Below are 26,857 nucleotides of genomic sequence, written 5' to 3'. Positions count from 1 at the left end.
AAATTGTACATTGAAGAAACAAGTTTAAGCTTCAGAAAGTTCCGTGCAAGACTCAAATTTAAATTTTCCATGAGACGTCCTTCAGACGAACATAGAGGGGGGATATTCCTCTCTAACTTCATCTGGAAGCAAATATCTCAACATGCAAAAGGAAACTAAGAGAATAACAGCTCCCGTGCTATTGTGGGAATGGTAATTGCTAACAAGAACGGCAGATTTAAAATTGAAGCATTACGGTAAAGGTTGAGCATAAAGAGCAGTGTATTGACCTTGATTTTGACTTAGGTTATTCAAATCTACTGACTTTGATAGTGATTTTATCTATTCTAATGAATAGTAAATTTATAGTGACTTAAGTCACTTAATAGTCGCTTTATATTCAGTTTATAGTCACTTAAATAATTTAATGGCTAGGACACGTTCTGCGGATAAGGGATGACAGATTGCCGAAGATTAATCTTTTCGGTCAACCGCCTAGGACTAAACGGAAAGTAGGACGTCTGCGGTTGGGGTGGGAGGATGTCATAAAGAACGATTTAAGGGAAATGGGAGCTTCCTGGGAGGGTGTAAAAGGGGAGGCTTTGAAGAGATTGGGATGGAGGAGGAGCATGCATAGCTGTATTCGCCTCAGGCGGCTTGGTGCTGCGGTGAGTTGTTAGTAGTAGTAGTATGTCCCTTAAGGTTAATGTCTTCTATGCAAGTTTTACATGCAAATTTCCTGCAGGTATTTATGTTTCAACGCAAGACTATGGTTTTGGTGTCGTTCGACATCTGAGAGTTGAATCAAGGCATAAAGGTTGAACTTTGGTATAAAGAGCGGTGTATTTATCTTGATTGTGACTTTGGTCTTATGCCCTGACTTTGATAGCGACTTTTATCTATTCTAGTGAATAGATAAAAACTGTGGCTTAATATTTATGTTTCACTTTATGTTATTAAGGTTTCACTTAAGGTTGGACTACAGTTTTGATTTCATTCGACCGCTGAGAGTTGGTTTTATCCATCTCCCAAATTACACTTTCGATTTTTTTTTTTTTTTGTATTTACAAAAGTTTGTTTTGCGTTTCTTGCAGACTAAAAAATAAATTAATAAATTAATATTAATAAATAAATTAATAACAAGCGTAAATAGGTAAAAACGACTAAAGACTTAGAAAGTCTTAGAGAAGATTAAAAGCCTTAAAAGGTATAAAAGATTTAAAAAGTCTTGGAGAAGTTTAAAAAATTCTTAGAGAAGACTTAGATAACAATAAAAAGTCGAATATAATAAAAATTCACAAAAAAGTTTAAACTCGTTCCAAAATAGACTAAAAAGAAGGAATGATTCTTTTTTTTCGAGAATCTATGAATATAAGTTGAAGCGATGAGCTTAAAACGGATTGGGCTTTACGTAGCTTGATATTTTCCACTCATTTCCTCAACTCACCGACTTTTAGATGAATTCGATATCTGTGTTATGTAAAGTCCACTCCACAACAGCCACCAAAACCTTATAACGAGATTTGGGCAATACATTCTAAAAACAAGTGTATCCTTCCCCCGAACACACTCACCATAAGATATAACAAGTTGAAACCAGTTTACTGCCACACAACTTGCAATCTTTTGCGGCAGCATTGTGCGCAACGCACAATGCGGCAGCATTCTTTTGTTCCCCTTTCTAAGGGTCTTTTTAAAAACATAAAGTAATTGTAGTTTGTGCAATTTTTATGTACCTTGTAAACAGCTCAGTTTTAGTGCTTCTTAGTGCTATGTCGAGAGTGTAAATACATATGTTTTCTCGTTTTCAGTTTCTCGTTTTTAAGTTGGTTTTCAGTTTCTCGTTTTTACTTAGATTCACAGATTCACGACAAGAAAATTACTTTGTACTTCTTAGACCATTTTGAAAACGATTGAAATAAAAACATATTTTTTATTGAAATTTGCTTTGCATCTTTTTAAATTTAAAAATAAATTAAATACATACGAAAATAGGTAAATTTTCCTACTTTTTAACCAAGTTTAGATAATTCTCTAGAAAAAGTACAAATAATGTTACAATTCTGGCTAGCGAATGGATAAACCTGAAACTAATAAATCCAACAACATAAGCATCTTGTCCCCTTGTTGCAAGCTACAGCTGCAGGCTTGTAGAAGAATTGCATGTTTCAAGGGGAACACAAACTTTAAATGAAATCGCAACTTTCAACCCACCTAATACATTTATTTCCTGCATTTTTAATTTGTATTATTTGCTCACAAAAAACACCACTTCATATTTGTAGGCTAGATTGATTTCACTGCTATAGGTATAAGACTTTCAAGACACTCACACATCAAATGAAGCACACTTTCAATCGTAAGACCACACAATCGGAAAGAGGACGCTTTTTTCTAGTGTCTCTTCTTCCTCTACGGGGCTAACTACCACTTCTATTCCTACTACTACTACCAAAAATTCATTTCAGCAGTAAGCCACTTAAGGCCACTACAGCTGTGCACACTCCTCTTCCACCCCATTCTATTCATAGCTCTTGTCCCCTTCCATGTAATTCCAATTTCCTACACCCAAATTTGTCATAAACATAAAACGTGGCAATTTTTATCCAGAAATAGTCAGTCACATTTAAGAATATGAACCCCTTTTAAGTTTTAGCGTCAAAAATAAGTTACGGAGAAAACCCACATTACCTAAAAATAATCTAGAGGGGAGACAAAATTAAAAAAATGTGAAAGAATATGAGATTCGTAGGAAATTACAAGAAAAGCCACGAAATAAGCTTAACCTTTCATTCCAAGAATTATATATGTTAATAAAATTTGCCTGAATATTCTAAGGTTTTACTTGAAATTATGTAGTGCGCATGCCTACGCAATCTCTTTAATGCTCTTGCGTACTGACTTTGATTCTGTATGCTAACAATAAATAAAAAAAAAAACTGGGCTTTGGAGGTAGTCACTTATAACTGAAAATCCGCAAGCTTCAAACCACATAATAGCCTATAGTTATTTGTTGTAGTTCAGGTCCTTTTGAATATAACTTAAAAAAAAAAAAAAAAAAAAAAAAAAAAAAAAAAAAAAAAAAATAAAATTCAAAAGCCAGATTAAGCCAAAGACGAGTAGAAATAAAGTCAAATGACTCAAACCTAAGTTTTTTATTTAGTTTAACCCCACTCCCCGTCAACATGTCTCGAAAGTGTTAATTTAATGCACTTTACCATTTGTGAGATACTACAGATAGACCCTTTTGACAACCTGTATGTAAACACTGTCTTTTGATTTACTTCAACACTCTGCCCCCAACATTCCCTGAAAATCTCAACTTAATACAACTAACCGTTCCAGAGATGTTGCAGATATATACATATATATATATATATATATATATATATATATATATATATATATATATATATATATATATATATATATATATATATATATATATATATATATGACAGCCTGAATGCACATAGCGCCTTTGATTTCTCCACTCCCCTCGATATTCGCTGAAAGTAACAACTTTGTACCATTAGCTATACCTGAGATATTGCAGATATGCACTTTCGACAACCAGGATGCACATAGCATTTTTTGCTTAGTTCAGTACCCCCCTCGACATCCCTTGAAAGTTTCAATTTAACCGTTCCTGAGCTATCAAATCCTTCGTGTGCTTCAGTATTTCCTCGGCAAATATTTTGAAATAAAAATACATATTTAATACAAAATACGTATTAAATAAAAAAAATCCAGTGATTTTCGATTGAAAAAAAAGACGGACTATCTCCATCCCTTTTAAGTACCATGTACATTGAAATGAAATTTTTTTTTTTACCCAGAACCCATTTTAAGTCTATTCACACCTGAAAACCACAACTTTTTCTTCTTCTTCTTCTGGTTGTTTCAAATTTTGGGGCAGTATTACTTTTTTGTCAGCATTGCCACGCTGAACTGTGAAAACAAATTAATGAGACTAATCAGATAAATTTGACAAGTCTGATTCCCAAAGACACATATGGACCTTTAAAGAAAAAGCCACATCCCCTTAGGCTATCTGGTGCCATGAGTTTTTAGCTTTTTCGCTGATTTTTTCACCCACGTGAATAAATCAATTTTATTCCAATGGACTCAAAATTAATATCCTTAAGTCCTTAGACCAAGGAAGCCCCAATGTGGAAGGAAGAATAGGAAAAAAATACTGGGTCTTCCAAAAATAGGGCCTGCCAAAGGGCCAATAGCTAAACGCGTTTTTTTCTGAACATATGCTTTAGATCCAGCCCAAAATACACAAATTAAATAAAAATACGTATTTAATACAAAATATGTGTTAAAAAAATAAATACAGCAATTTTGGATTGAAAAAGAACGAACTGTCTTCATCCCTTTAAAGTATCATGGACATCAAAATGAAAAGATTTTTTCCCCCAGAACCCATATACAGTCTATTCACACCTGAAAACCATAACTTTTTCTTCTTTTGGTTGTTTCAAAATTACGAAATTTTTTGGGCAGTATTACTTTTTGTCAGTTTTGCCACCAAAAACTGCATAAATACACAAGAAGATATTATTCATTAAAGACTGAACCCTCGATTTTCTCCTTTTTTTATGTCATACGTTTTTAGCTTTTTTACATGAACTTTCTTTCAATTTTTTTCTTTTTTTTAATTCTCAATGATAATAATACCTTCAGACTAAAGCATCTTCTTAAGCTGTTTGACGTCATACATTTTCAGCTTATTTGTTTTACAGGCATTTTCACCCCACGTTTCTTTTTTTAACTGTTTTTTATTCTAAAGGATAAAAACGCATTCAAACGAAAGCATTTTTTAGGACATTTTCTTTCTTGTTCTCTCTTCCAACCTAAGGGGAGTTTCAGCTTTTGAATGTGACTAGCAGAGAAAGTTATTTCTTTTTGCCGACCCGCTTTGAGTAATTTGAGGATTTCCTACTTCTACACCATGTACTGGTGTAGGACAAATTTTAGAACTCAAATTTTTTAGGACATATGGGGTTGAGAGAATTTCCACTTGACTAATTCAAACAATCAGATATTCTAAAATATTTACAGAAAAATAGTAATATTTACCTTTCTCAAAAACAAGCTCTTCATCAGCGCTCGGACTAGTTTGATCTTCTAAACTACGGGTTGAACGAGTCGTTTGGTTAGGAATCACACGCGATTTCCGGACCTTCGGTTGATTAAGCCTCTTTGACACGACAAGAGAAATAGAGCTTACATTTGACAAGCCACTAGAAGCTGGAACACTCGAACTAGAATTCGGAACACTCAATATCGGAACTGGGCAAGTACTGCTTGGCTTATTTCCAAGAAAATGCTTTGAACAAATACAACTGAACGGTTCAGGAGTCCAGATGTCACCCTTACCAGTAGCTGAAATCCACTGTGCCCTATAAACACTGTTTTTTGGTGGAAAGGGGAAAAACTGGAATGGAATTGCACGCCTACGTGTCTTGTTGTTGTTCGAAACTTCTTTCGTGCTGGGGCATCCTTCTATTTCACATTTGCCTCTTTCACATCTTACTTCACGTTTGCCTCTCATTTTTCTTGGTATTTTGTGATCCTGATCCTAATAAATAAAAGAAATTTGAGCATTGTATCAAACCCCCAAAAACAGAATTCAAAGAAGTTTTCTAAGAATAAGTTCTGACACAAGACAGTAAATCTTGTCAAACGGTGAGTCTCGACTAAAAGGCGTTCCCTTGTGAATTCCGAAGATATTTCCTATTCAAGGCGAAATCCGCTCACGTCTTCATAGAAAATGTCTTGAAAAAAATGACTATTTTGAACAACTATCATAAAAAGAAAACCAAACTTTTACTTGTACACAAAGAGCTTTAATTCATTTTAACCACAACATAGCCGGCAGGAAAAAACGATTTTTCCAACTAATTTGAAAGTGAGGCAAGCAAAAATATTCGACCACCTCAACAGAGACAAAAATTTCACCCGCCAGAGGAACAGATTTGTCAACTCTGATCCGAACATGGAGCGAAATGCAATTTTGCAGGCCAAAGAAGCGAACTTTTGATATCATATCAAAAAAAGATGCGAACTAAACATTCGCCTAATTGAAAAATCTTTTTTTATAAGGGGACGTGAAATCCCACCCCAGGCAGAACCAAGCTTAGTTAGTTAGAAAATTTGTGGATTTTTGAGAAAAGTTAATTGTAAGAAAGAAATAAATTTTCTGTATTTTAAATTAATCCAATTCCAAATATGAAACTGCACGAAGATGGACAGGGGGTTTGAATAGAAGAAATTCCCCTCGTCCTAAGAAAACCACAAAGACAAAATATTTCGGCCTAGAAATCTTCGGTTTCTGATTTACCTCCCTTCTCCTAAAAATTTCCTCGTAGAGCTTCACTTGGGTCAAAAATCGTTCAGAGCTTATCAAACCAGCTCGAATAGATGCTAGTCACTTCAGCTTATTTTTAAAACACACTTTCTGACGTCTGTATGACTTTAATCATGAACTGTAAATCTTAAACTGTCAGGTGGATGATTTTTAGCAATAAACTGACCATGTACTGGTGCGAAGAATAAAAATGTCTAAGGTCAGAAACCAGAAAAAAAAACTAATTCGGCTTCTATTTTTAAGCAGAACATCTCGAAATAGTTAATAATGAGAAAGAGCCAAAATGACCCAAGAGCAAAAGACCTTTTACCCTAGACCCATCCAACAAGTGTAAAACAAAGAAAACCTTATTCCTATAGGGCAAGCTTCTAGGGCCTCTTAAAAACCCATGCCTAGCAATTTCCCTCCCCTTCAGAAGGACCTGTCAATCTGTCATATTGATTTATTCACACATCTGAAGCTCGTGGGGTCCTCACACGCCCATGTACTCATAGTTACAGCTAATTGAACATTCAGACCAAACCCCCCTCCCCACCCCTCCTAATGCGAGACGAAATTTATAAGAGTTCATATAGGGATAGGTCCTTTTATTAGACAGTGAAACAAAAAATTCAAAAATTGCAAATATTTTGAAGACATAATCAGTCTTCATCATCTGCAGAAATACTCTGAAAAAAATTCAAGACGAAATTTACAGAGCATATACATTTTTGCTTATATTACGTTGATATGGCTAAGGAAGTTCGTGTAATCGGACACTCCCCCTCCCATCATAACAACTAAATCAAATGCTCCACCCCTCCCAAAATCAAATTCCGGTAATACTGGCTCCGGCTTGGCGCTCTCTTGTCAGGCAGGACATCCTTGCTAGTTACTGAAAAGACCGGCGAAACCCATCTCAATATTCTGTTGGATTGACATTTTTTTTACAAATCGTGTCCAATTTAAACTTTTAAAAGTCAAATTCTAACAAAAAAAAAATTGCTGCTAAGAATTTTTTCTTAATATATAGCTTGTACAGAATTAGGATAAACGATACAGACTTCGACATTCCCTTAGCAGGGTTGAAAGAGGAGTGAGTTCTAAAAACTCAAAACAACATCTTTTTTGAGACATTATATCTGCACACAACACCCAATATCGGGGAATCCATCCAAGATTAGGACGAAGGATAGGTCCAGTAAAAACAAAACAAGAATTTTCACCTTTAAATTCCCTTTTTTCGAGTTTACGACAGTCTCCATCTCCTATTAAAGAGCTATAGACTACTATTGTTTATATTTTTACTGTCACGTATTTAGAAACAACATGATAAAAAGTTCTGTCTTTTTTTTTTCTTCCTCTTATTTAGAAAAAAAAGTTCCTCGCAAAAATGTACTAGCATTTCAGAGTTGACAAAAATGTATTAAGCCCTGAGGTTACAGTCATTATTTAAAGTTTTTTTTTGTTTTTTTTACAAAAAATACACATTTCTCTTGATAGATTCCAAACAAGCAGCACTTTAGGCTAATGGAAAAAATGGTCCTGGAAAAGAAAAGGGGAAAACGGAAAAGGAAAAAAAGTCTGGAAAATGGTCCTGAACACATGGAAAAAAAGTCCTGTCTGTTTCTTCTTCTTCTTTAAAAAAAACCTCACAAGAATTCATTATTAATAGTGAGTACTATTTGAAATCGTAAATCGCACCCATCACGTGCAGGTAAACAGAGAAAAAGAACTTCTGAGTCCCACTTCCCCCTCAACATAACCTGATTTTCACAGAATTGTCGTATTTTACTATAATTACCTGTTAATCAATTTGTTTTTGCTATCTTAAAAATTTTCTAACACCTCCCCCTCACCACACAAACACACATCCATAAAATAATAATTCTTCGATGTGAGCCAGTCCTTACAGTAGTTTTGACCATGATCAGCTTTGTTATACACAATTTGCTTATTCACCAAATACATTGTACAGTTTTCAAGACAAACAGACTTTGCTTCAGTCCACCTAGAATGTATTTTTGCTTTAAAACTCGACAACTTAAAAGCATTTGAAAAGATCATTTTGCAAAAGATTTTCAAAAGACCCCGATGATTTCAACGAGGACATTCTAAATGCATAACTTTTTTTGGCTGACTTGGAGCGGACATTTTGTAGCACATACTATGGCTATGGACGTACGAAAAGTGGGGGGTAGAGGTAATGGTACCCCCCAGGGAACAAAAACACATCAAAATGGTAAAAAATATGAAAATGCGAAATATTCCTAATTTATACCTAGGTAAAAACAAAGCTCGTAGCAGCACTTGCCCCTTTCCCTGGATCTTTGTTTTACCAAGATTTAAATTGAAACTATTCATCATTTTCCTTTGGTTTTATTATCTAAGGAAACCAAGCTCCGGGTAGCATTTGGCACTCCCTTTCCCCATTAAGAGCTGGCAAGAAAATCGAGTTGGATTTCTATGCTATGAATCATAAAACAGACTAATATCCAATGGTAATCACATTACACGGCTGTGGGCCTAGGACAGTCTGGGATAGCAACTAACGACTTGGCATATGAAGAAGCTAAGACTGGGGCATAAAAGAATGGTTATGGATCACAAAGGACTGGTTATGGATATGAATCTCAAAATTTTGATCGGATATCTTTGAGGAAAAAAGGGCATGGGAGGGCAGCTAGATGACCACCAATCTTTTCTGTCACTTAAAAAGAGTAGGCCTACTAGAAAATTCGATTTCCATCCAAATGAGCCCTCTACGATCTTCTAAGACCAATGGTTCGATACGATCACCCCTAGGAAAGAAAATAATAAATAAACACGCTTCCGTAATCTTATAATAAATCCACATTTAAAATAAATCCACATTTTTTAGACAGGAGCCTGAACTCTCTACAATAGGGTTCTCTAATATTAGGGTTCTCTACAATAGGGTTCTCTTATTCTCTACAATAGGGTTCTCTAATATACTGGATCTGACGGTGTGACTTTCATTAAGGTCGCTTGATTTTTTGGGGAAGTTTACCCCTTTTTTGAAAATAAGGCAAATTTTCTCAGACTCAGGCTTTTGATGAATAACATTAAACGTTACAAATTTTATATATTTGAATTAGCACAAAAAATCCGATTCTCTTTTAATATCTATTGTCATCAAAATCCTGTTTTTTAGAGTTCCGGTTAATATTGGGCCGGGTCGCTCCTTAACCACAGTACGTCTCAAAGAACTGTTTGACAAGAACTATTCATATCAAAATCTCCGATTTTTCAACAAATACTGGTAAGTACTGCATAAATGACACCTGAACTGGCCAAACATGACAAATTCAAAGAAGTAAACTGCAAAAACAACAGCTCTATGGCCAGTAGAAAGAAAAAGAAGAACAACAAAACAAATATTTCGCCTACATACACCAAGGCGCTCTCAGAATTAGAAAAATTAATGAATTTACACCACAAAAAAAATAAAAAAATAAAAAAAAAAAAAAAAAAAAAAAAACACGACCAATAAATACAATTATTACTCCAAATGAAAACCATAACCGATTCAATAGATTCTATATTGGTAACGCTATTCACAGGGTCGTATCCAGGAATTATTTCTTCTTCTTTTTTTTTTTGGGGGGGGGGGAGGAGGGGGATTAAAGACAATTTCTTGAGGGGGGGGGGGTTAACAAACAAAATTTTGAAAGACACATAGATAATTTGTTTATATTCATTTTTGTTGCGTTTTTACGAGTCGGACAAACATTTCAGGGGGGGGGGGTCAAACCCCCGATCCCAGATATGGCCTTGCCTATTCAATGTTTCTGTCTGCTTCCTTGAAACGGAGTAGGTTTATGGACAATATTTTATGTATTCAGAGCCATGAGGTTCAGTCCCTAAATCTACTTCTCTCACACTGAAAGAAGTTTGGTAAAAATTGAAATTTACCGTCGAGTCAGGAGAGGAGGATAAGCCACGCCCTCTTTTCTGGATGGTCTTTAATAAAAAAGAGAACAGATTAGTTTTCTCAATATACAGAAAGTCAACTCATACTGATAAGCATTTGAGCTTCTACTCATGTCAACCAGTGTCAGTGAAAGGGTAGTTATTTAAAGAAAGAAAAACGAGAAAAAATGGGGTTTTTAAAGGGTAGTTATTTCATAGGTCGATAGGTTCTTGGCATTCTTTTTTCTCCACAGTATCTTAATTCTGTATTGTACTAAAAACATCTTATTTTGCAACGATTTTTCATTTAAATTCAAATAGCAAAAGAGAAACAAAACTAGGACGAATAAACTGAAAATCCTATTTTTTTGGATTCTAACATTTCAATTAGTTGTTTTTACACTGAGCAGTTATTATATAAATTGGTTTCATTTTTTCTCTTTATTCTCTTTTGATGTTAAACTCACTTCTTTTTTTAAAATGTCTTAGTTTTAATTCTTTCCTTTTCAACATTGAGGTCACCTTTTTATTTACTCGCGAAATATTCCTTTGATTGGTCTTGTTCTTCATTTAAAAAAAAACCTATAACGAAGAAAAAACGAGAATAATTCCATTCAGTGAAAGAAAGAAAAATAGTATGCAAATATTTCGGTCAGATCTCCGCTCAACCGTCAACAGTGCAAAAAAAGGAAATAATCTCTTTACCTGTGTTCAAGGTGAAATCAAACTTTATTTAAATTCAATACTAAAACTTTAATACTAAAAATTCAATACTAAAAATTCAATACTAAAACCTAATCAAACTTTATTTAAATTCAATACTAAAACTTTAATACTAAAAATTCAATACTAAAAATTCAATACTAAAACCTAATCAAACTTTATTTAAATTCAATACTAAAACTTGCTATTAACCATTCAGACACGTGGGTACGCTAGCTTTCTAAATTCAGGGAAAGATAAAGCTTGCAGCAATCTGAGAAGTGGAGTGGATATCATTCCTTACTCTTGTGGTAAGATCTACATTGGCGGAATTATTTAGCAATTTCTGGAGCGATTTACAGACTACTATAATTCCATAGATAAATCTATCGAATAAAGAAAACCTCCTAAACTGCTTTGGCACAGCACAATTTTGTTCAGCCTAATCATTTTGTACAGTTTCAGGAAGCGACGTCTAATTCTAACGATAAAGGTTTTACGCAATGAGTTAGGGAAGCCAAAGAAATAAAAAACACAGATTTTACCTAATTTAGCAACTAACTGAGATAAAAGTCACACAGATACCCCTGGCCTTTGCTTCTTTTTTAAATATCATTTTGCTCCTTAAGGATACTAAGAGCAGAATAATAATTCTTTTGCTTCTTCTTTTAGCTCCTTTAATATTTGTCCTTTTGGCGGAGATTTAAGAGCCATCTCTGAAGAATTCACTAATTAGCAAGCGTTAATAAATTCAGGCTGGTAGTGACCCCGCCACGAAACCAAAACACCTCGAAAAGACAAGCGGAAAATTTGTAGTTTGTTTCAAAGGCCAATTGATTCTCCTCAGTCACCATTGGACAAATCTCTGAAAAGAGATATGCCTCGCGTGGAGCCTATATTTTTTGGTGTCCTTTTATTTTCAAATTTGAATTAGTTCTATTTTGTCACTACAAGCATTCAATAGTAAGTTTCTTACCTTTTTCAGAGCGCTTATTTATCATTCTCGCCTAGGTTATAGGTTTTGGGAAGTTGGTATAAGTTTGGTATAGGAAGTAATTCAGGTGTCTCCTACGAGAGATGTTTTGGAGATACGGCTCAAAGGTGCGAGCCAGCTCGTCGAGTATACATACAAGATCACCTTTCTGTAAGACTGTAAGGTTCCTCCCACTCTACCCCTGAGTGCAGGGATCTGAAGAGGCGTGAGAATAGAGATGTTTAGAAGAGAGGCCCAATGAAAGTTTTTCTCCACCTAGAGACAATGTGGTTGGTTACAAGGACATCATCGCACTGGGAGTTACTTATTTAGGTTGTTTTACTCAAAGAACAAACAAAGAGAGTACCACACCGGTCCCCTCCTCCAGCCTCTGATACTGGGGACGGCAGACCAGCAACACTATCACTCCCTAATATGAATAGTTTAATTATTGATTCAATTTGATATTATTTTAAAACTGAGCCTTTAGTCAAAAATTATAGCCTGTTCACAGAAAATTGCCAAGGGATTAAATATAAGACCAAAACGAAAAGCTGAATTAAATTTCAATAAAAGGATTATTTCTCAACAGAATAATTACATTTTTTCAATTGTTTTTATTTTATTTTTTATTTGTTTATTATTTTTTTTTTACTATTTTGTTAAAAATAAACTGTTTTTATTTTATTTATTTTTTGTTGTCACTTCCTTTCGAGAGGATTGGGCAACTGATTGTAAATACTGCTTCAGCAGTTTTTAAACTGGGCAATTATTATATAAATTGGTTTGACTTTTTCCCTTTGTTCTCTTTGGATTTTATATTCTTTCCTTTTTTAAAGTGTTTTAATTTTTTCAACAACACTGAGGATGTCTTTTTGTTTACTGGCAAAATACTCCTTTGATTGGTCTTCTTCTTCTATAAAAGAAACAATTTTGAATCGAAGAAAAAACGAGAATAATTCCATTGGTTGAAAAAAAGAAAAATAGTATGCAAATATTTCGGTCGGAGCTCTGCTCAATCGTCTTCAGTGCAAAACTAGAAATAATAAGCAAAACTACAATAAAAATCCACAGGACAAAATAAAAACAAACCAAACCTTAAAAACAATATTAAAAAAAGAGACCCTCTTCAAGCAACGGTGAAAGGGCAACAAAATAAAAAAAAACAAGCATTGAATGGCTATTCAAACATGAGAAATCGTTTCATGTAAAGCTTTTTAGAGTGCTAATCGCCTACCAAGTTCATGAAAAAAAACATAAAAGGAGGAATCAAAATTAATATGCTCGTTATAACTTCTCCCTTTTCTTCCTACTAACACAGTCCAGTTATTATCCAAGATTTACTTCTTTGGTTTTGCAACTGCTGCAAGGAAGAAAAAAAGATTAAAATAAGTACTTACTGGTAGAGTATGGCCCTTATCACCATTAAAATAAGTGGTGACGGAAGACTCAATTTGTTGTTCTTCCGATAAAGGTGTAGAAACACTAATACATTTTCCACTTTCAACAGTTGATGATGCTGCTGAAACACTACTAGGCTCAAACACAGAAGAGGGAGGTTTTGTTGAGTTGTCATTAGCAGATCTGCTTCCAGCTTCAACCACGAACTCTTGCTGATTGAACAGCGAGGGAACTGCCTGTTTGCTCAATATCCTACCCCCAGTGGGGTAGTCCTTTGAAAGAAAATGAGCACTACAGACTAATGTGCTCTTGGATGGAACAACAACTTGATTGTTCAGCTGTTGAATGGCAGCTATCCACTTTGAACTGGAAGCATTATTAGATGGAAAAAGATGAAATCTGATTTGTAGGTCGTCTCTAGCAGCAACATCACAGCCATTAATGCAGCACTTCCTCTGCTGCTTCCTCTAAAAATTTTAAAGATTATTATTTTCGAAAAAAAATTCTTACATAATTCTTAATATGGTACTGGTATGATATACCTACCTAATATTATTCTAATATGTTTTTCTGATGCTCAATCCTAATGAAATATACCTAAGTATGATAAAAATATAATACTTTAGAAACAAATTTGGGCTATATATTTGCACATTAGGAGGGGGTAAAGTATAGCGGGTATGCATGCTTAATGTGTTAATTACAATTACTCTGTATATTATGTAGTAAGAATTGTTTTCTAACTTCACAGTGTCTAATAATTTACCCCTCCCCTCCCAATGTGCAAATATATAGCCCAAATTATATATTTTTCATCCATTCTGTCACTTCTCTTTGTCTTGTCCTGTGCTAAGCTGAAAGAAACCAACAATAAAACTGGTTCTACAATGTGTCAATGAACAAACAACTTGAGCGGTAGTGGGTTTATCATACAAGTACCCTTAATATAGACAAGGCTACATCATAATGAGAAGTACTGCAGAGTTGTTCTATTTTAATACACTTTGCTTGTCATGGCATGAAGGCACTTTTCTGAAATTGGCTTGCCAAAAAAAAACATTTATGTTTTGGATATTTAAGGAGACTTCTTCATTAAAGTGGATTGATTATATAAAAGTTTTTTTTTAATAGGCTTCTAATATTTAGACCCCTTTCTGATAATAAATACAATTACATTCTGACAAAATCTAAAATAAATAAACGCAAAGCCAGTAGGATTCAGTGCACAGCTACTAAAAAAGAAATAGGACACTTCAGTCAATCCTGTTTTTAACTGTAGCTGGATTTATATAAATGCATCTTTAGGCCATTTATAAAACAAATCTTGTGTCGTTGTCTTTCAAGAAAACTTAGTTTAGGCTATCTCTTTTTATAGGATATAATAGATTTATTTTATACAAGCAATCATAGTTTAGAATAAAAATTCCAACTAAATGGCGCTAGTACTTACAAGAAAAACATGAGACTATAACTTATTAAACACTGAAATGTAAAAAGGAACGAACGAATTGGCGGAACGGTTTGTTCTTCGAGTAGGAAATTGCAGTCTCACTTTGTTAGCTGACCTTGTGTTTATTTTATTCCTCATAACTGGTGGTAGAATCTCTCTATGTTTTTTGCTGCTAAGAAGAAATTGGCCAAATTTGCAGATCAAAGTCTAATGACTTTTCTGAAGGGACAGTAGTTGTAGAAAAGATAATGCCGATTCATAACTTACATATGTGTCTGAAAGAATAACTTTAAAGGCTCTTTTTTGTAGTGACTCAAGTTGATCGCTTAGGTAACTTGTCTTGTTGACTTGAGGGTCCCATACAGGGCAAGCATACTCGAGAATCGGTCAGATGCATGTAGGATAAGTAGTCTTAAGTTGGGACTCAGAAAAACCGAAACGACGTAGTAAGATAAGGGTACACATTATAACATTTCCCTTTATGGAGATTGTATCAACAAGAGCACTAAAAGAGCAGTCGCTAAATGAAACACCAACAATTACAGCCGAAGATACACTAGGATACGGTGGAGAGACGAGTGACAAAGTCCCTCTTAAGAGGATTTAAGCAAAGGATTTTGGTTTTTCCTTTGTTGATTTGAAGGCTGTTGATAGTTTATGGGTCTTTAAAGATGCTTATTATTGCATCACTGAACTGAGGAAATGCCTCAGAGTTTTCAATGAGATATTTCAGTAGAACTGACAAGTTCTCTACGTACTTAAACCTGTCCTCAAACTCAGAAAGGACAAAGTATATGACTGCTAAAAACAACAGCACTGCAAGTTTCGTGCTGGTGGAGCACCACACGTGGGCTCAGCCCATTCGGATTTGGTGATCTCCTGGGAAAAGGCTGTAGACGCACTGGAAATGGTCTTGCAAAAAATCCATCACTAAAACGAGACTATGCTTGTGTGCACCCATTGCGCGTAATTTTGTCACGGCTATGAAATGGCAAATAACGTCAAAGGCTTTTCGGGAATCCACTTGGAGAAGATCGACAATCGCAGTTCCTTGGTCAAGCCACTCGACAATAAGGTGATACATTCTCACTAAGTAAACAGTCGTGCTGCTTCCTTTCAAGCATCTGTACGGATATGGTTCAAGAGAAGAAGAAACCTGTGACATCAGCTCGCGGTATACAAACGTTTCTGCCACCTTAGACAGGTTTGAGGTTAGTGAGATAGGTCGGAGTTGGTCGTAAGATTCGGGACTCTTCACTTTGGGTATGACGAAAACGTACGCTCTCTTCCAAGCACTAGGAAACACCTGCTTTAGGAAACACTGGTTGACAATGGAGGAGAGTGGCTTGGCAAGGAAAATAGCGAATTCGCGTAACAACTTTAAAGGAAGCTCGCCAGGGTAGGACACACAGTTCCTATTCAGCTTCTGAAGCTCCTTGTAAATGGCAAACTTGGAAATTTCACCTAAATCATTCTTCTCCGCTTCAGTAATCAGAGACTCGATTTATGAACTGGTGATTGACGGAAAGGTGGTACAGATGCCAACAGAACAGGATTTCACTTCCAGAGCCAATAACAAGGTGCAGTCCTCTTTCAATACCCTTCAGTCACTGGGTGTCATTTTACCAGCAAGTCTTTTTACTGACGAATGCCATTTGTGTGGATCTGTCGTAAGTAAAGGCATAATTTTGCCCTTCACATATTGTCTCTTCGCTCGCCTGTTCAGTTTGCCAATATGGTTCCGCATCTTGGCTGAAACAACTGAATCGCCATTGCTGTGGAGGCGGCAGCGAGTCATTAGGTGAGCAACACAAGTGACCTCGAGGTTGCTTGTGATCTATGGTTTATCAGTATATGTAACGGTAATGACTTTAGTTGCTAAATAAGCACTTCTCCTGAATTATACTATTTAGTTTACTGACTTTGACGTTGATGTCCTGCTTGGAGCAAATGTCGTCAAATTCGTAGTTGTCGATACAGCAGCTAAATGTAGAACTCAAATCACTTGTTAGTGGTCAAATAGTAGTTTTGACTTGTTTGGTTTTGAGGATTGCTGAATTAACTTCCCAGAAAATTATGAAATGATCAGAATTCTGGAGGGGTCCTAGGGACCACTGTGCATTGTAGAAGTCAGTGAGGTTTGTTAAGATCAAGTCAAGTATGCTGCCACTCTGAAGGGTCGGTATTGCGACAACTTGCTGCAAATACGAGACACTCGAAACCCACTGTTTGTTTGTTTGATTTAAAGTCACCAGCCATCACAAAGGCAGGAGAGGCATACTTTTGGCGCATTTTGTCTACAAAAAACTTTATGTGCTCAATAAGTTCTGTCCTGTTTCTGGCACTCTCAGGGTGATAAACCGAAGCGCCTATCAAACATAAGAATCTTCTTGATAAATGTGTTGGACCAACACATGTTGGTTTACATTTTGTCCCCAGTATCTCATGGTTGGAGTCAATTGGATCGCTTAACAGCTTTGATGGTAGATTGTCCCAAAGGTAAAGTCCTACACCACATCCACAACAATTCAGGCCACAGTCGCAATGAGTATTAAAGTAACCAGTGTAGCCTTTAATGCGCAGTCACTCCAAAAAAATGTCCCAGCATTCATTTCTTATTGCAATTGAGGCGTTGTTCTTCTTAATCATAACTTCATTTCTGTTGATTTTATTGTTCATGAAATGTGCATTACACACTAGTATATTAGGCAAGTTTTGTTTAGCTGAAAAACACTAAGGACGTAGAGCAGGCGGCGTTTTGTCACAGTCGCTAACCACAACCAGTTCACTATACCAAGGAGTGAGCACAGGCTGCGTTTTGGGGGCAGGAAGGCAATTTACTGGTTCTAGGCAACTTGGTCTATGCAGTATGGTTTTAGTCTTGGTCCTAGTTAAAATTAACACTTGATATCTTCATCCTCTTTCTGAGTCTACCTCCACGTTTCCCGTGATGAGAACATTTGATAGATGTTATGGCTATTGTAGAGCCATCTGGTGGCGCTTTTAGAGGTCCAAATTGCAGTAAGTTACAAAATGTAGATGGCACCACCACCAAGCAAGGTGAATAAAGTTCAAATAGGGCAATCTTCTCGTAATTTGCATGACAATAGCACCAAGCAAGGTCAGGAACACTAAGTCTTTGGTTACTTACAACATCACTGCAGGAGACTCGGAAAAAATAGCACAAATCAAGCCACAAAATGTAGATGGCACCACCACCAAGCAAAGTGAATAAAGTTGAAATAGGGTGATCTTCTCGTATATAATTTGCATGACATTAGCACTAAGCAAGGTGAGGGACACTAAGTCTTTGGATTCTTACACCATTACTGCAGGAAAATCGAAAAAACCACCACACAACAAGCTAAACTGAGATGACAAGGGTCAGCTATTTCATAGCGCTCACAGCACCATCTCGAATTTTAAAATATGTTCTTTTTTCAAAGATGGGATTGGGAGGAAGGTAACCTGCCCACTTCTTCACTGAATATTTGACAGTGCAGGGTGATGCTTAAGCAGCCAAGGGCCATTTTTGTGTATACACCTTCAAAGTCATTTGGGATTACAGTTCAAACAAGGTAAAACAAATATACCTATCTGCTAAATTTTGTCAGTGGATGGGTGGCTAGGGTGTTGGACGGCACGTATATATATTTTATCTGGGCAGGAGGACAATAGCCTATTCTGAAAATTTTAGAGGGGACAGTAAAAAAATGATTAGATAATTTAAAAAATAAGTGCCCAGAAATCCAAGAAAATTTACGGTTCAGGATGGGAGCATGGATCCAGCCAACCCCCCTTCCCCCTTCTGCATATGGTCCCTTGTGTTGGAGGGAATACTGGCCCACCACAGTTATATAATTACACAGGCTGAGAATCTTGACTAACTCTTACAAAAAGATCCTTGCATGAAGTACCAATAGACCAAGGGATGAGATTATAAGTCAAAGCATGGCTAGGCTGTGGAAAAGACCTGGACCAAGTTGTCTTTCTGTGGCTGATGGACTCAAATATAGTATACTTCACCAGGTGTTAGATTAAACGAAGGACCACCAAAAAGTTCCATATCATGGTACCCAGCAATTTGTGCACAAAAAAAAGAAGGGCTAAGACAGCTCAGCCAGTAAAGAAGCTCCAGGGAAGGATGAAGCCCAGAAGGAATTGGTACCCTACAAGGAATTTTTTATAAATGCTTATTTCCTTTTCTGAAATTAAAGCAAAATGGCTAAGGAATAGAAAAGCTAGCACTACAAAATTTTAACCAATCTCCTTTTCTTAATTTATTATCAAATGATACAAAAAGATGGCTGATATCAGGGTTTAGGGTTTATTTTGCAGACTTAAAATCTTTTATATTATGATTTTCCCTTTGCACTGGGTACATAACCTGCAAATTTCAAGCCAAACAGACATCAAAACTTGTTTTTTACACTTATACCTATTTCAGGGTTTGGACAAGTCAGTTCATTTCAAATTATAGGCTCTGTCCTATTTTTATAGGATTTTCCGGTCCCAAATAAAGGCCAAAAATAGGATTCGGAAGTCCTCAGGATCAGATCTGTAGTAGGTGTCGTGGGATGCCTGGTCACATAAATTCGTCATTTCCCAAGTTTCTACATTTTTTTTTTTTTTATTTCAAATAAAAACTGTACAAATAGTAAAAAACAGTAAAAAATCAGATACTCATACTATGTCAATGATTGATTGATACAGGTAGAATATTTGGAATCACTCTTCCTGCTTCTCGGGTATCAATTTCGATATGAGGTAAGTTTTTCTCTTTGCAAGAGACTGCTAGATTCTCGCAGATTCCATCATCTGCTCTCTTTCCCCTGTTCTGGACTTCACAGCTCCTTCGAGCAAAGAAACAGCTAGGGCAATGTCTATGAAACTCTTGGACTCGGCAGCCTTCTTCATTCTGTTGGTCACTTCCTGAAGTAGAGTACCTGCTACTGTTGTCTTTTCTTGATCTGATGCTCAAAGTTTTTTCCTTTTGCTTTCCAGGTCTTCTATTTCTGTCTTTTTGTCATGAACCTCCAGCAACTTCCTCTTGTTGTCCTCTTTGAAAGCTGCTTTCTCCTTCCCGGATGGCTCTTCTTTTTTCTTTTCATCCAGACATTGTTGATACTAAGACCGTGCGGAACGTGCAAGATTCAACAGCTCTTTTGTAATAACAAACAGTTCTGGTTTTCCAGAAGCTTGGTAAGTTCCGGGTACTTGCTGTCCCGCGCTCATTCACCAGACCAAAATAATGGCTCCAGAAATGATCAATTCGGGTAATCTCCTCACAGGGTCCAGTTTCCGTTTGCAAAAGCAGCCACTCAGCCTGGGCGACGTCTGAGCTTTTTCCAATCGCAATCTCGCATGCCACAACCGCTGTGTCTGCAATGCTTCTTGAATCCTTCATGTTGATCGGACTCAAATAGCGTAAAGCCTCTAAAGACCATCCTTATCCAGAGGACATTTGTTCAAAATATGCCAAAAACCCGCAATAAAATATTATCGCACATTGACATAGAAAATGGACTTGTCTTTCACTGTTGCTTTCTCACCAAAAGCTCGTTCCACATTTTCTGAAATTATGAGCTTTTCTGTAAAATTTTCAGCCAGGTTCAACATTTCTGGTGAGAAATTTTCAGTCTTGGTCACAAAATCTGGAGTAAAGACCCGTCCGCAAAGTGTCACAACTAGTCTTTTGATCTTTGGGTGCAGAACATGAATGAGAGGTTCTTCTTTCTGGAACAGTTGGGTGAAACCCATGAACAGTTCTGCTGAGGCTAGAACAATCTCGAGTTGGGCCTTCATCGTTGTACTTTTGATATAAGCCACAATCTTCAGAAATTTGGGAGTGGACAGAAGATTCTTCAGTTTTTTCTCTCTCGGCATGAAGTTCAGGAAGTACTCTAAGATTGCCGGCCACTGCTGCATAGTTCTAGCTAGGCACATCGAATCGTCAGCCAGCGGCTTGGGACATGCTTCATGAAAGCATTCTCTGGCACCCCTACTTTTTTGGCACTTTCAATAGTCTTCCCAACGTGCAGGACAGCTGTCAAAAAATGAATGCACAAGAATAACAAAGTTGGAACTTTCTTCTCCAAACACCTGAAGACCATTCAAGAAAGCGTTATGGATTATATGGATGTTGCAAGTACCAATCTTCAACATTCCATTTCCTGTCACTTTCTTTTGTTTGGCAATGAACCTGTTCCAAACGCTTTTGTTGCTGTTTGGTCTGTCACCTCCAAGCGTGATCAGTTTTTCAAGTGGCAGCTGATTCTACTCAATGGCTGACATAATCTTCCTATACAGGGCATCACTTGTTGCGTGGCCCATAACACTTGTGCATAAATGTCTGCTCTGGATTTCGTTTCTGTATGAGGACCAATATCAAACACGTATCTGTAACTCTTTCATACCAGCGTTGTTGGTTGTCTCGTCATATTCTAGTACAAAATATGACTGAATGTCCTTCCCAAGCATTTGCATACAGTATGGATGCAGCACATCAGTGATCAGATACATGAGTTTCTTCACACATAGGGACATTCTATTGGGGATCTTACTGGGGAACATCGTATGGAAGGTTTTGACAATATGGTCTGAAGAGTTAGCAGAGATGGAACTTTATACCATCTGAAGTGTCCATATTAACTCAGCTTTATATGCAGCATCACGCTCACAAAACATGTTTGTACCAACTAATGGTTTATCCTTGGTTATTTCATCAACTCGAGATTGTCCCATCAGGTGAAGCTGTAGTAGATGTAGTTGAGCAGTAACTGTGGTTTTGTGTTCTCCAGATCAAACGTGATGGTTTAGCTGAGCTACAACAGCTGTACAACCAAGATTTTTCAAGCAGAGTTTGCAAAAGAACGAGTACTGGTTGTTCCCAGTCTTACACCATTCCTCAATCTTTCTACCACTGCAATCCGTCTTAGCACGCCATGAACTATTAAACTTGGTAGGCCTCATACTTAATTACCAAGCATCACCTGCAAAACAGCATCCCGCAATTAAAAGGCCAAAAAAAGGAAGATGTGGATATTTCCGAAACTGGGCTGTATTTGCATCAGCCTTTTATAGCGTTCGTTCAGCCAGGAAACGCATAAGTCGGAAGAAAGAACTCCAGTCTCATTAAGCAGAGACTGGTAGCCTATATACTGATCTTTACTCATTTCAGACAGGCCCCACATGACAAACAACAAAACATAGGCTACTAAGTCAAAACAACAGCATAGCCCAGGCAGAAGCAGCTTACTAAGCCCAACACAAAGCATTAGTTAAGTTCAAACAACTCAACAGTTGTAATTAATTATCGATCTGCACCAAAAGACAGCACAGTTTACAAGCAGAGTCAAAAGCAAAGGAAAGCACATCTTGACTTACTTAACAAGCAGTCAAAATGGCAAATCATGAGCAATGTTCTTAGTGCTCTTCAGCCAAAAATATAGGAATAATAGGATTTTAGCCAAAATATAGGCATTTTATAGGAGTGCATTAAAACATAGGAATTTATAGGCGAGTCCAAACCCTGCTATTTGTCAAATATTATTTTGAGGTTGCCTCAATCTTAGAGCCATTTTGTGCTTTGATGTTAAAACTAAAAGCACCAAAATGTTTGGAGAATGAACCAATTTTCATAGAGGAATTCCAAAACATTATTTGTAAAACTATTGAAAGAAGAAACAAACAATTAGGTAATCCAAACAGCAGAAAAAACCACCAAAAAAAACAACAATATATTTTTACCATTTGTTCCTTCTTTATAACAAAAACTAAAGAAAGAATTCAAAAATACAACATTAAAACACCTGTTAGTCACAATTAACAGTAGGATCTTTGGTAAATATTGGGAAAAAAATGTAATGCACAAAAAATATACATTAAGTGGTGTTTATGGAATACTTTGTTCTTGTGGTTTTTTTTTTTTTTTTTTTTTTTTTTTTTGCTGGCAGAATAGAATAAAATTTTGAAAACAGGTTCCAACAGCATAAAATAGCATATATTCATTCATAAACTGTAAAAAGAGACCAGAAAATTTTTTATTTGGTAGTTGCAGAAAATTTATTTGATCTTCTGCATCATAATGTGAGATTTGATAATAAAAAAATAATAATAATTGACAATTGCATTAAACTGTTACAATGTTTTAGAGAGATTATAGAAAAAAATTTTTTATACCAAGATTAGTATAAATAGAGATTAGGAAGATTTCTGATTAAATCATATTTATAACTTTATCATTCTATTCATAAAGAATTAATTTATAATCCAATTATTTTATAATAGGTTTATAAATTAGTTTTAATTAACATGCACCAGAAAATAAAAAATTTTATGTAAAATATAAAATAAATATAGAACACTGCACTCAAAATGATAATCTGCACAACCTGTGTTGAACTCTGTGTTGGATGTTGGTGGCCTGAAACCAAGGCTCTTCTTTTTTGACTGTAGTTGTTAAATTCACAATCTAGATTATGAACTTACAATCCTGATTGTCAGTGGAACAAAAATGTTACAATCTGGACTATCAGCAGAATATCAAATTTAAAATTCAGATTAGGATTTTACAATTTGGTTTGTCAGTGGAAAAGGCCTATGAGTTTCTTTTGTTTTTCTTTTTTCTGTATTGTGTTTTTCTTATTGTTTGACAGTTTTTCAGTGGAAGGGTTCAGAGGTGGCTGTGAAGTCACTTGCCCTGTCTGAGGCTGCAGGATTGACTGCAGTCCAAAGCAAGCTCTTAAGTCAGTGCTTCTAATCATGTCACATACAATCTTTCTTCTCATTAACCTCTTATTTCATGCTGATATAGATCTGGTGGACACCCAAGAAAATTCATGCAACAGCATTATTTAGAGGACAACTAGAGAACAACTTTTACCTTTCCAACAATTTCAAAAATTGTCAATAGTTAGTGCATAAACAAATACCAGGATTTATGGATAAAAGGGATTATGGCCTAGTGATCACTATTGCTTTGGGCAAGATCATTCAACCTGAAATAGGGATCCTATTGCTGACATAGGGATTTATTAACTAATTGCACTTTCATAAGTAATACTCAGTGGTGGTTTTGGGATCTCTTGCAACAGGGGCAAAATCTTGATTAGCACCCTACCCCCACCCCTCCATCTCCAGAAAATTTTTGGCCAAAATTTACATTTATTAAAATTCTTCCATTTATCAAAATCTGACTTTTCCTACTTTAGCCTCAGCAAAATTATTAATTATCTTGTCTCAATTGATTCTAATTCTTTGCATTCTAAACTCATTAAGGCTAAATCATTTAGTCACTCCTGGCCTATAGTTGATTTGAAGTATATCAATAATAATCTAAGTTTAACAACTACTCATTACTGGCAACCAACACTGCAATCACTAATAATATTTGACAGGCAACTCTTATGTGCAAAGACCCCTTGATCTCCATATTGCACAATTAATTCAAACAACATTTACATAAATTAAATCTGGTCTAATTACTTTTATTTTCAACAAATGGTGAGAAAGATATGTGAAAAATGCAAATTTTGGATTCAATTTGCTTAAACTTACCTCCAAACACTGCCCGCTACTATAATTTAATAAAATTAGAAAAATAACAAAACAATTAGAACAGATCCAGCATGGACCTTATTTTGCTCTGAAGTGCAAATTAATGTAATAAACATTAGATTATCTATTTAAAATTTTGGTACCCCTAAAATTTCTGCTCTTGGGGCTAGGGCCCCCTCTATCCACCCATAAAACTGCCTCTGGTTATACTGATGATACAGTTCTTCTTTTTTGGCACTTTGGATAGATGAACTTTATTGTCTGGTGGAGGATACTTTTGTAGGCTCATGCTCAATATGATATGTAATAATCTTTCTGTCAGTATTTCTAAAACAATGTATGTGGTTTTCTCCTAGGAAACATTTCCTAGCTTAATACTATTGAAATTGAAAGTGCTAGTCAATTTTAAAAGCTTGACATGGCTTAAAATGAGTTTGTGTCTTCAAAACAGCATGAAAACGATTATCAATCAAATGTTTGAGGGGTGCAAATCTTCTTTTTAGGATAATTTTTTTTTAAACTAACTAATGTAAAATAATAATTAAACTAATTTAAGAAATTAGTCATGCTTCTATGGTTTAAAATTACATTAACTATAGATTTCAAATTTGGGCAAGCTCATTCAGTTGTAACATAAAAAAAAGCAGGGACAGTTCAAAATGGACCATTAAAGATTTATTTTTTAATAAAAATTCTGCAAAGGAATCTTACAGTAGAGGAGAATTTATTGATGTAAGACCCCTTTATTCCTACAGTTCCCTCTTTTATTTCTAAGATCATACATTATCTTACACCAAAGGTCTTGCCAAATTTGCATCTATTCAAAAGCTCTACAGATTATTGTTGTTATTTGACTTCTTCTGTACTAAACAATTCACTGCCAGTTAAAAGATTGTCAATCAAAATATGTTTTTTTTTAATTTATTAAAAACAAATCTAAAGAAGTTTTTCAAAGAAAAATAAAGAGCCATACTAAACTTAAGACCAGCAGAAATAAATTCCTATAATAATTAAAACTTGAAACAACCAGAAATCACTATTAAAGAATCAATGAAACCCAAACCAAACAGAAATTAAAATAAACAATCATGGCAAACATAGAGATAACTCTTACTAATGTAAATAAATAAATAAATTTTAAATGAGTAAAGACTCACTGTAATTCATCTATTTTTTTCAAAGTTGAAAACATAAAAGAAAATATTTGCAATATATTTTTTTTCAGTAAAGCACAAATGATGCAATGAGCTTTAGATTTTTATAGGGAGAAGCCACTTTTCAAATACTCTAAACTTTAACTTAATACCTTTAACCATTTTTGAGATATTGCAGATACACCTTAAGTTAACAAGGCATATCTGCAACTAAATTAAGGCAATTAAGTAAGTTAACACATTTCAATTATAGTCCCACTACACTCCCCCCTCCTCACTAATGTGCAAATATATAGCCCAAACCCTATATTTACCATGAATCACTCTTGTTTCAACCTACCTACTTGTAAATTGAATTGACACTAGCAAAATCAAGAAAGAGAATATACATGGGAGATATAAGGGTAAATATTCACAAAATCATATTATTGAGTTACAACTAAAGTCAATATACCACTGAATGTCCTTTTTTATGCCTTTTACAAATATAATAATCATTTTTGTTGGAAATTAATTTTAGCCCCCACCCCTATATATACCAATTTAAGGTATATATTTGCACATTAGGGGGTTGAGGGTAATTTTATGGTATTTATTTAGCCTTGGCCCCCTCATAAGGAGACATGTTAAGAAAACAATTCTTACTTTAAAATATGTATAATGATCCTAGTTCTTATATTATCCATGGGGAGAACCTTTATCATCAAGTCTTTCCTCTAAAAATCTTCAAAAGAGAAAAAGTTTCCAAATATCACCACGTTTTCAATTCAATGCTTAAGTCTTTTTAAATTGCCGCCTAATAAGTTCTTTTATAGATAGCGTTCATGCTGGTCTTTTTATTTTATTTTATTTTTTAAATAGCAGTGGCAAAGGGTGAATAGCAGTGGCGTAAATACAAAATATTAATAGCAGTGGCAAAAGGCAAATAGCAGTGGCGAAGGGTAAATAGCAGTGGCGTAAATACAAATTATTAATAGCAGTGGTTAGGTTAGGTTATGAAAAGAAATGAAATAATATAAAAATCACAATTTCTCTAATCTCAATATACCACTACTTTTTCTTTAAACACGTTTTTGACACACCTGCTAAACATGTGCTAAAAGCTATCTATAAAACAACTTATTTGGCAGCAGTTTACAGCAGCCATTTCAAAAGACTTAAGCATTGAATTAGAAATGTGGTGATATGAGGAAACTTTTTCTCTTTTTAGGAATTTTAGAGGAAAGACTTTATGATAAAGGTTCTCCCCTTGGATAATATAAGAACTAGGATCATTATACATATTTTAAAGTAAGAATTGTTTTCTTAACATGTCTCCTTATGAGGGGGCCAAGGCTAAATAAATACCA

General features: G+C 35.4%; 1 protein-coding gene across 1 annotated transcript in view; it reads right to left on the bottom strand.

The window, feature by feature from the left end:
- LOC148940312 (uncharacterized) overlaps window positions 1-20,203 on the bottom strand; it is a 41,948-nt gene extending 21,745 nt beyond the window's left edge. The window contains exons 1-4 of the mRNA XM_089106129.1: window positions 20,036-20,203; window positions 15,797-15,991; window positions 13,346-13,813; window positions 5,068-5,563 (exon numbers count right to left, since the gene is read on the bottom strand). Coding sequence (XP_088962255.1) covers window positions 5,068-5,563; window positions 13,346-13,813; window positions 15,797-15,991; window positions 20,036-20,203 — 1,327 coding nt within the window. The remainder of the gene's footprint in view (window positions 1-5,067; window positions 5,564-13,345; window positions 13,814-15,796; window positions 15,992-20,035) is intronic.
- Window positions 20,204-26,857: the final 6,654 nt, after the last annotated feature.

This window comes from Artemia sp. Qi Xiang Cuo, chromosome 20 (genome assembly GCF_049724085.1).
Source record: "Artemia sp. Qi Xiang Cuo chromosome 20, ASM4972408v1, whole genome shotgun sequence".
In the NCBI taxonomy this organism is placed as follows: Eukaryota; Metazoa; Arthropoda; class Branchiopoda; order Anostraca; family Artemiidae; genus Artemia; species Artemia sp. Qi Xiang Cuo.
The sequence above is the reverse complement of the archived record's forward strand: the minus strand, read 5'-3'. Positions and strand labels throughout refer to the sequence as shown.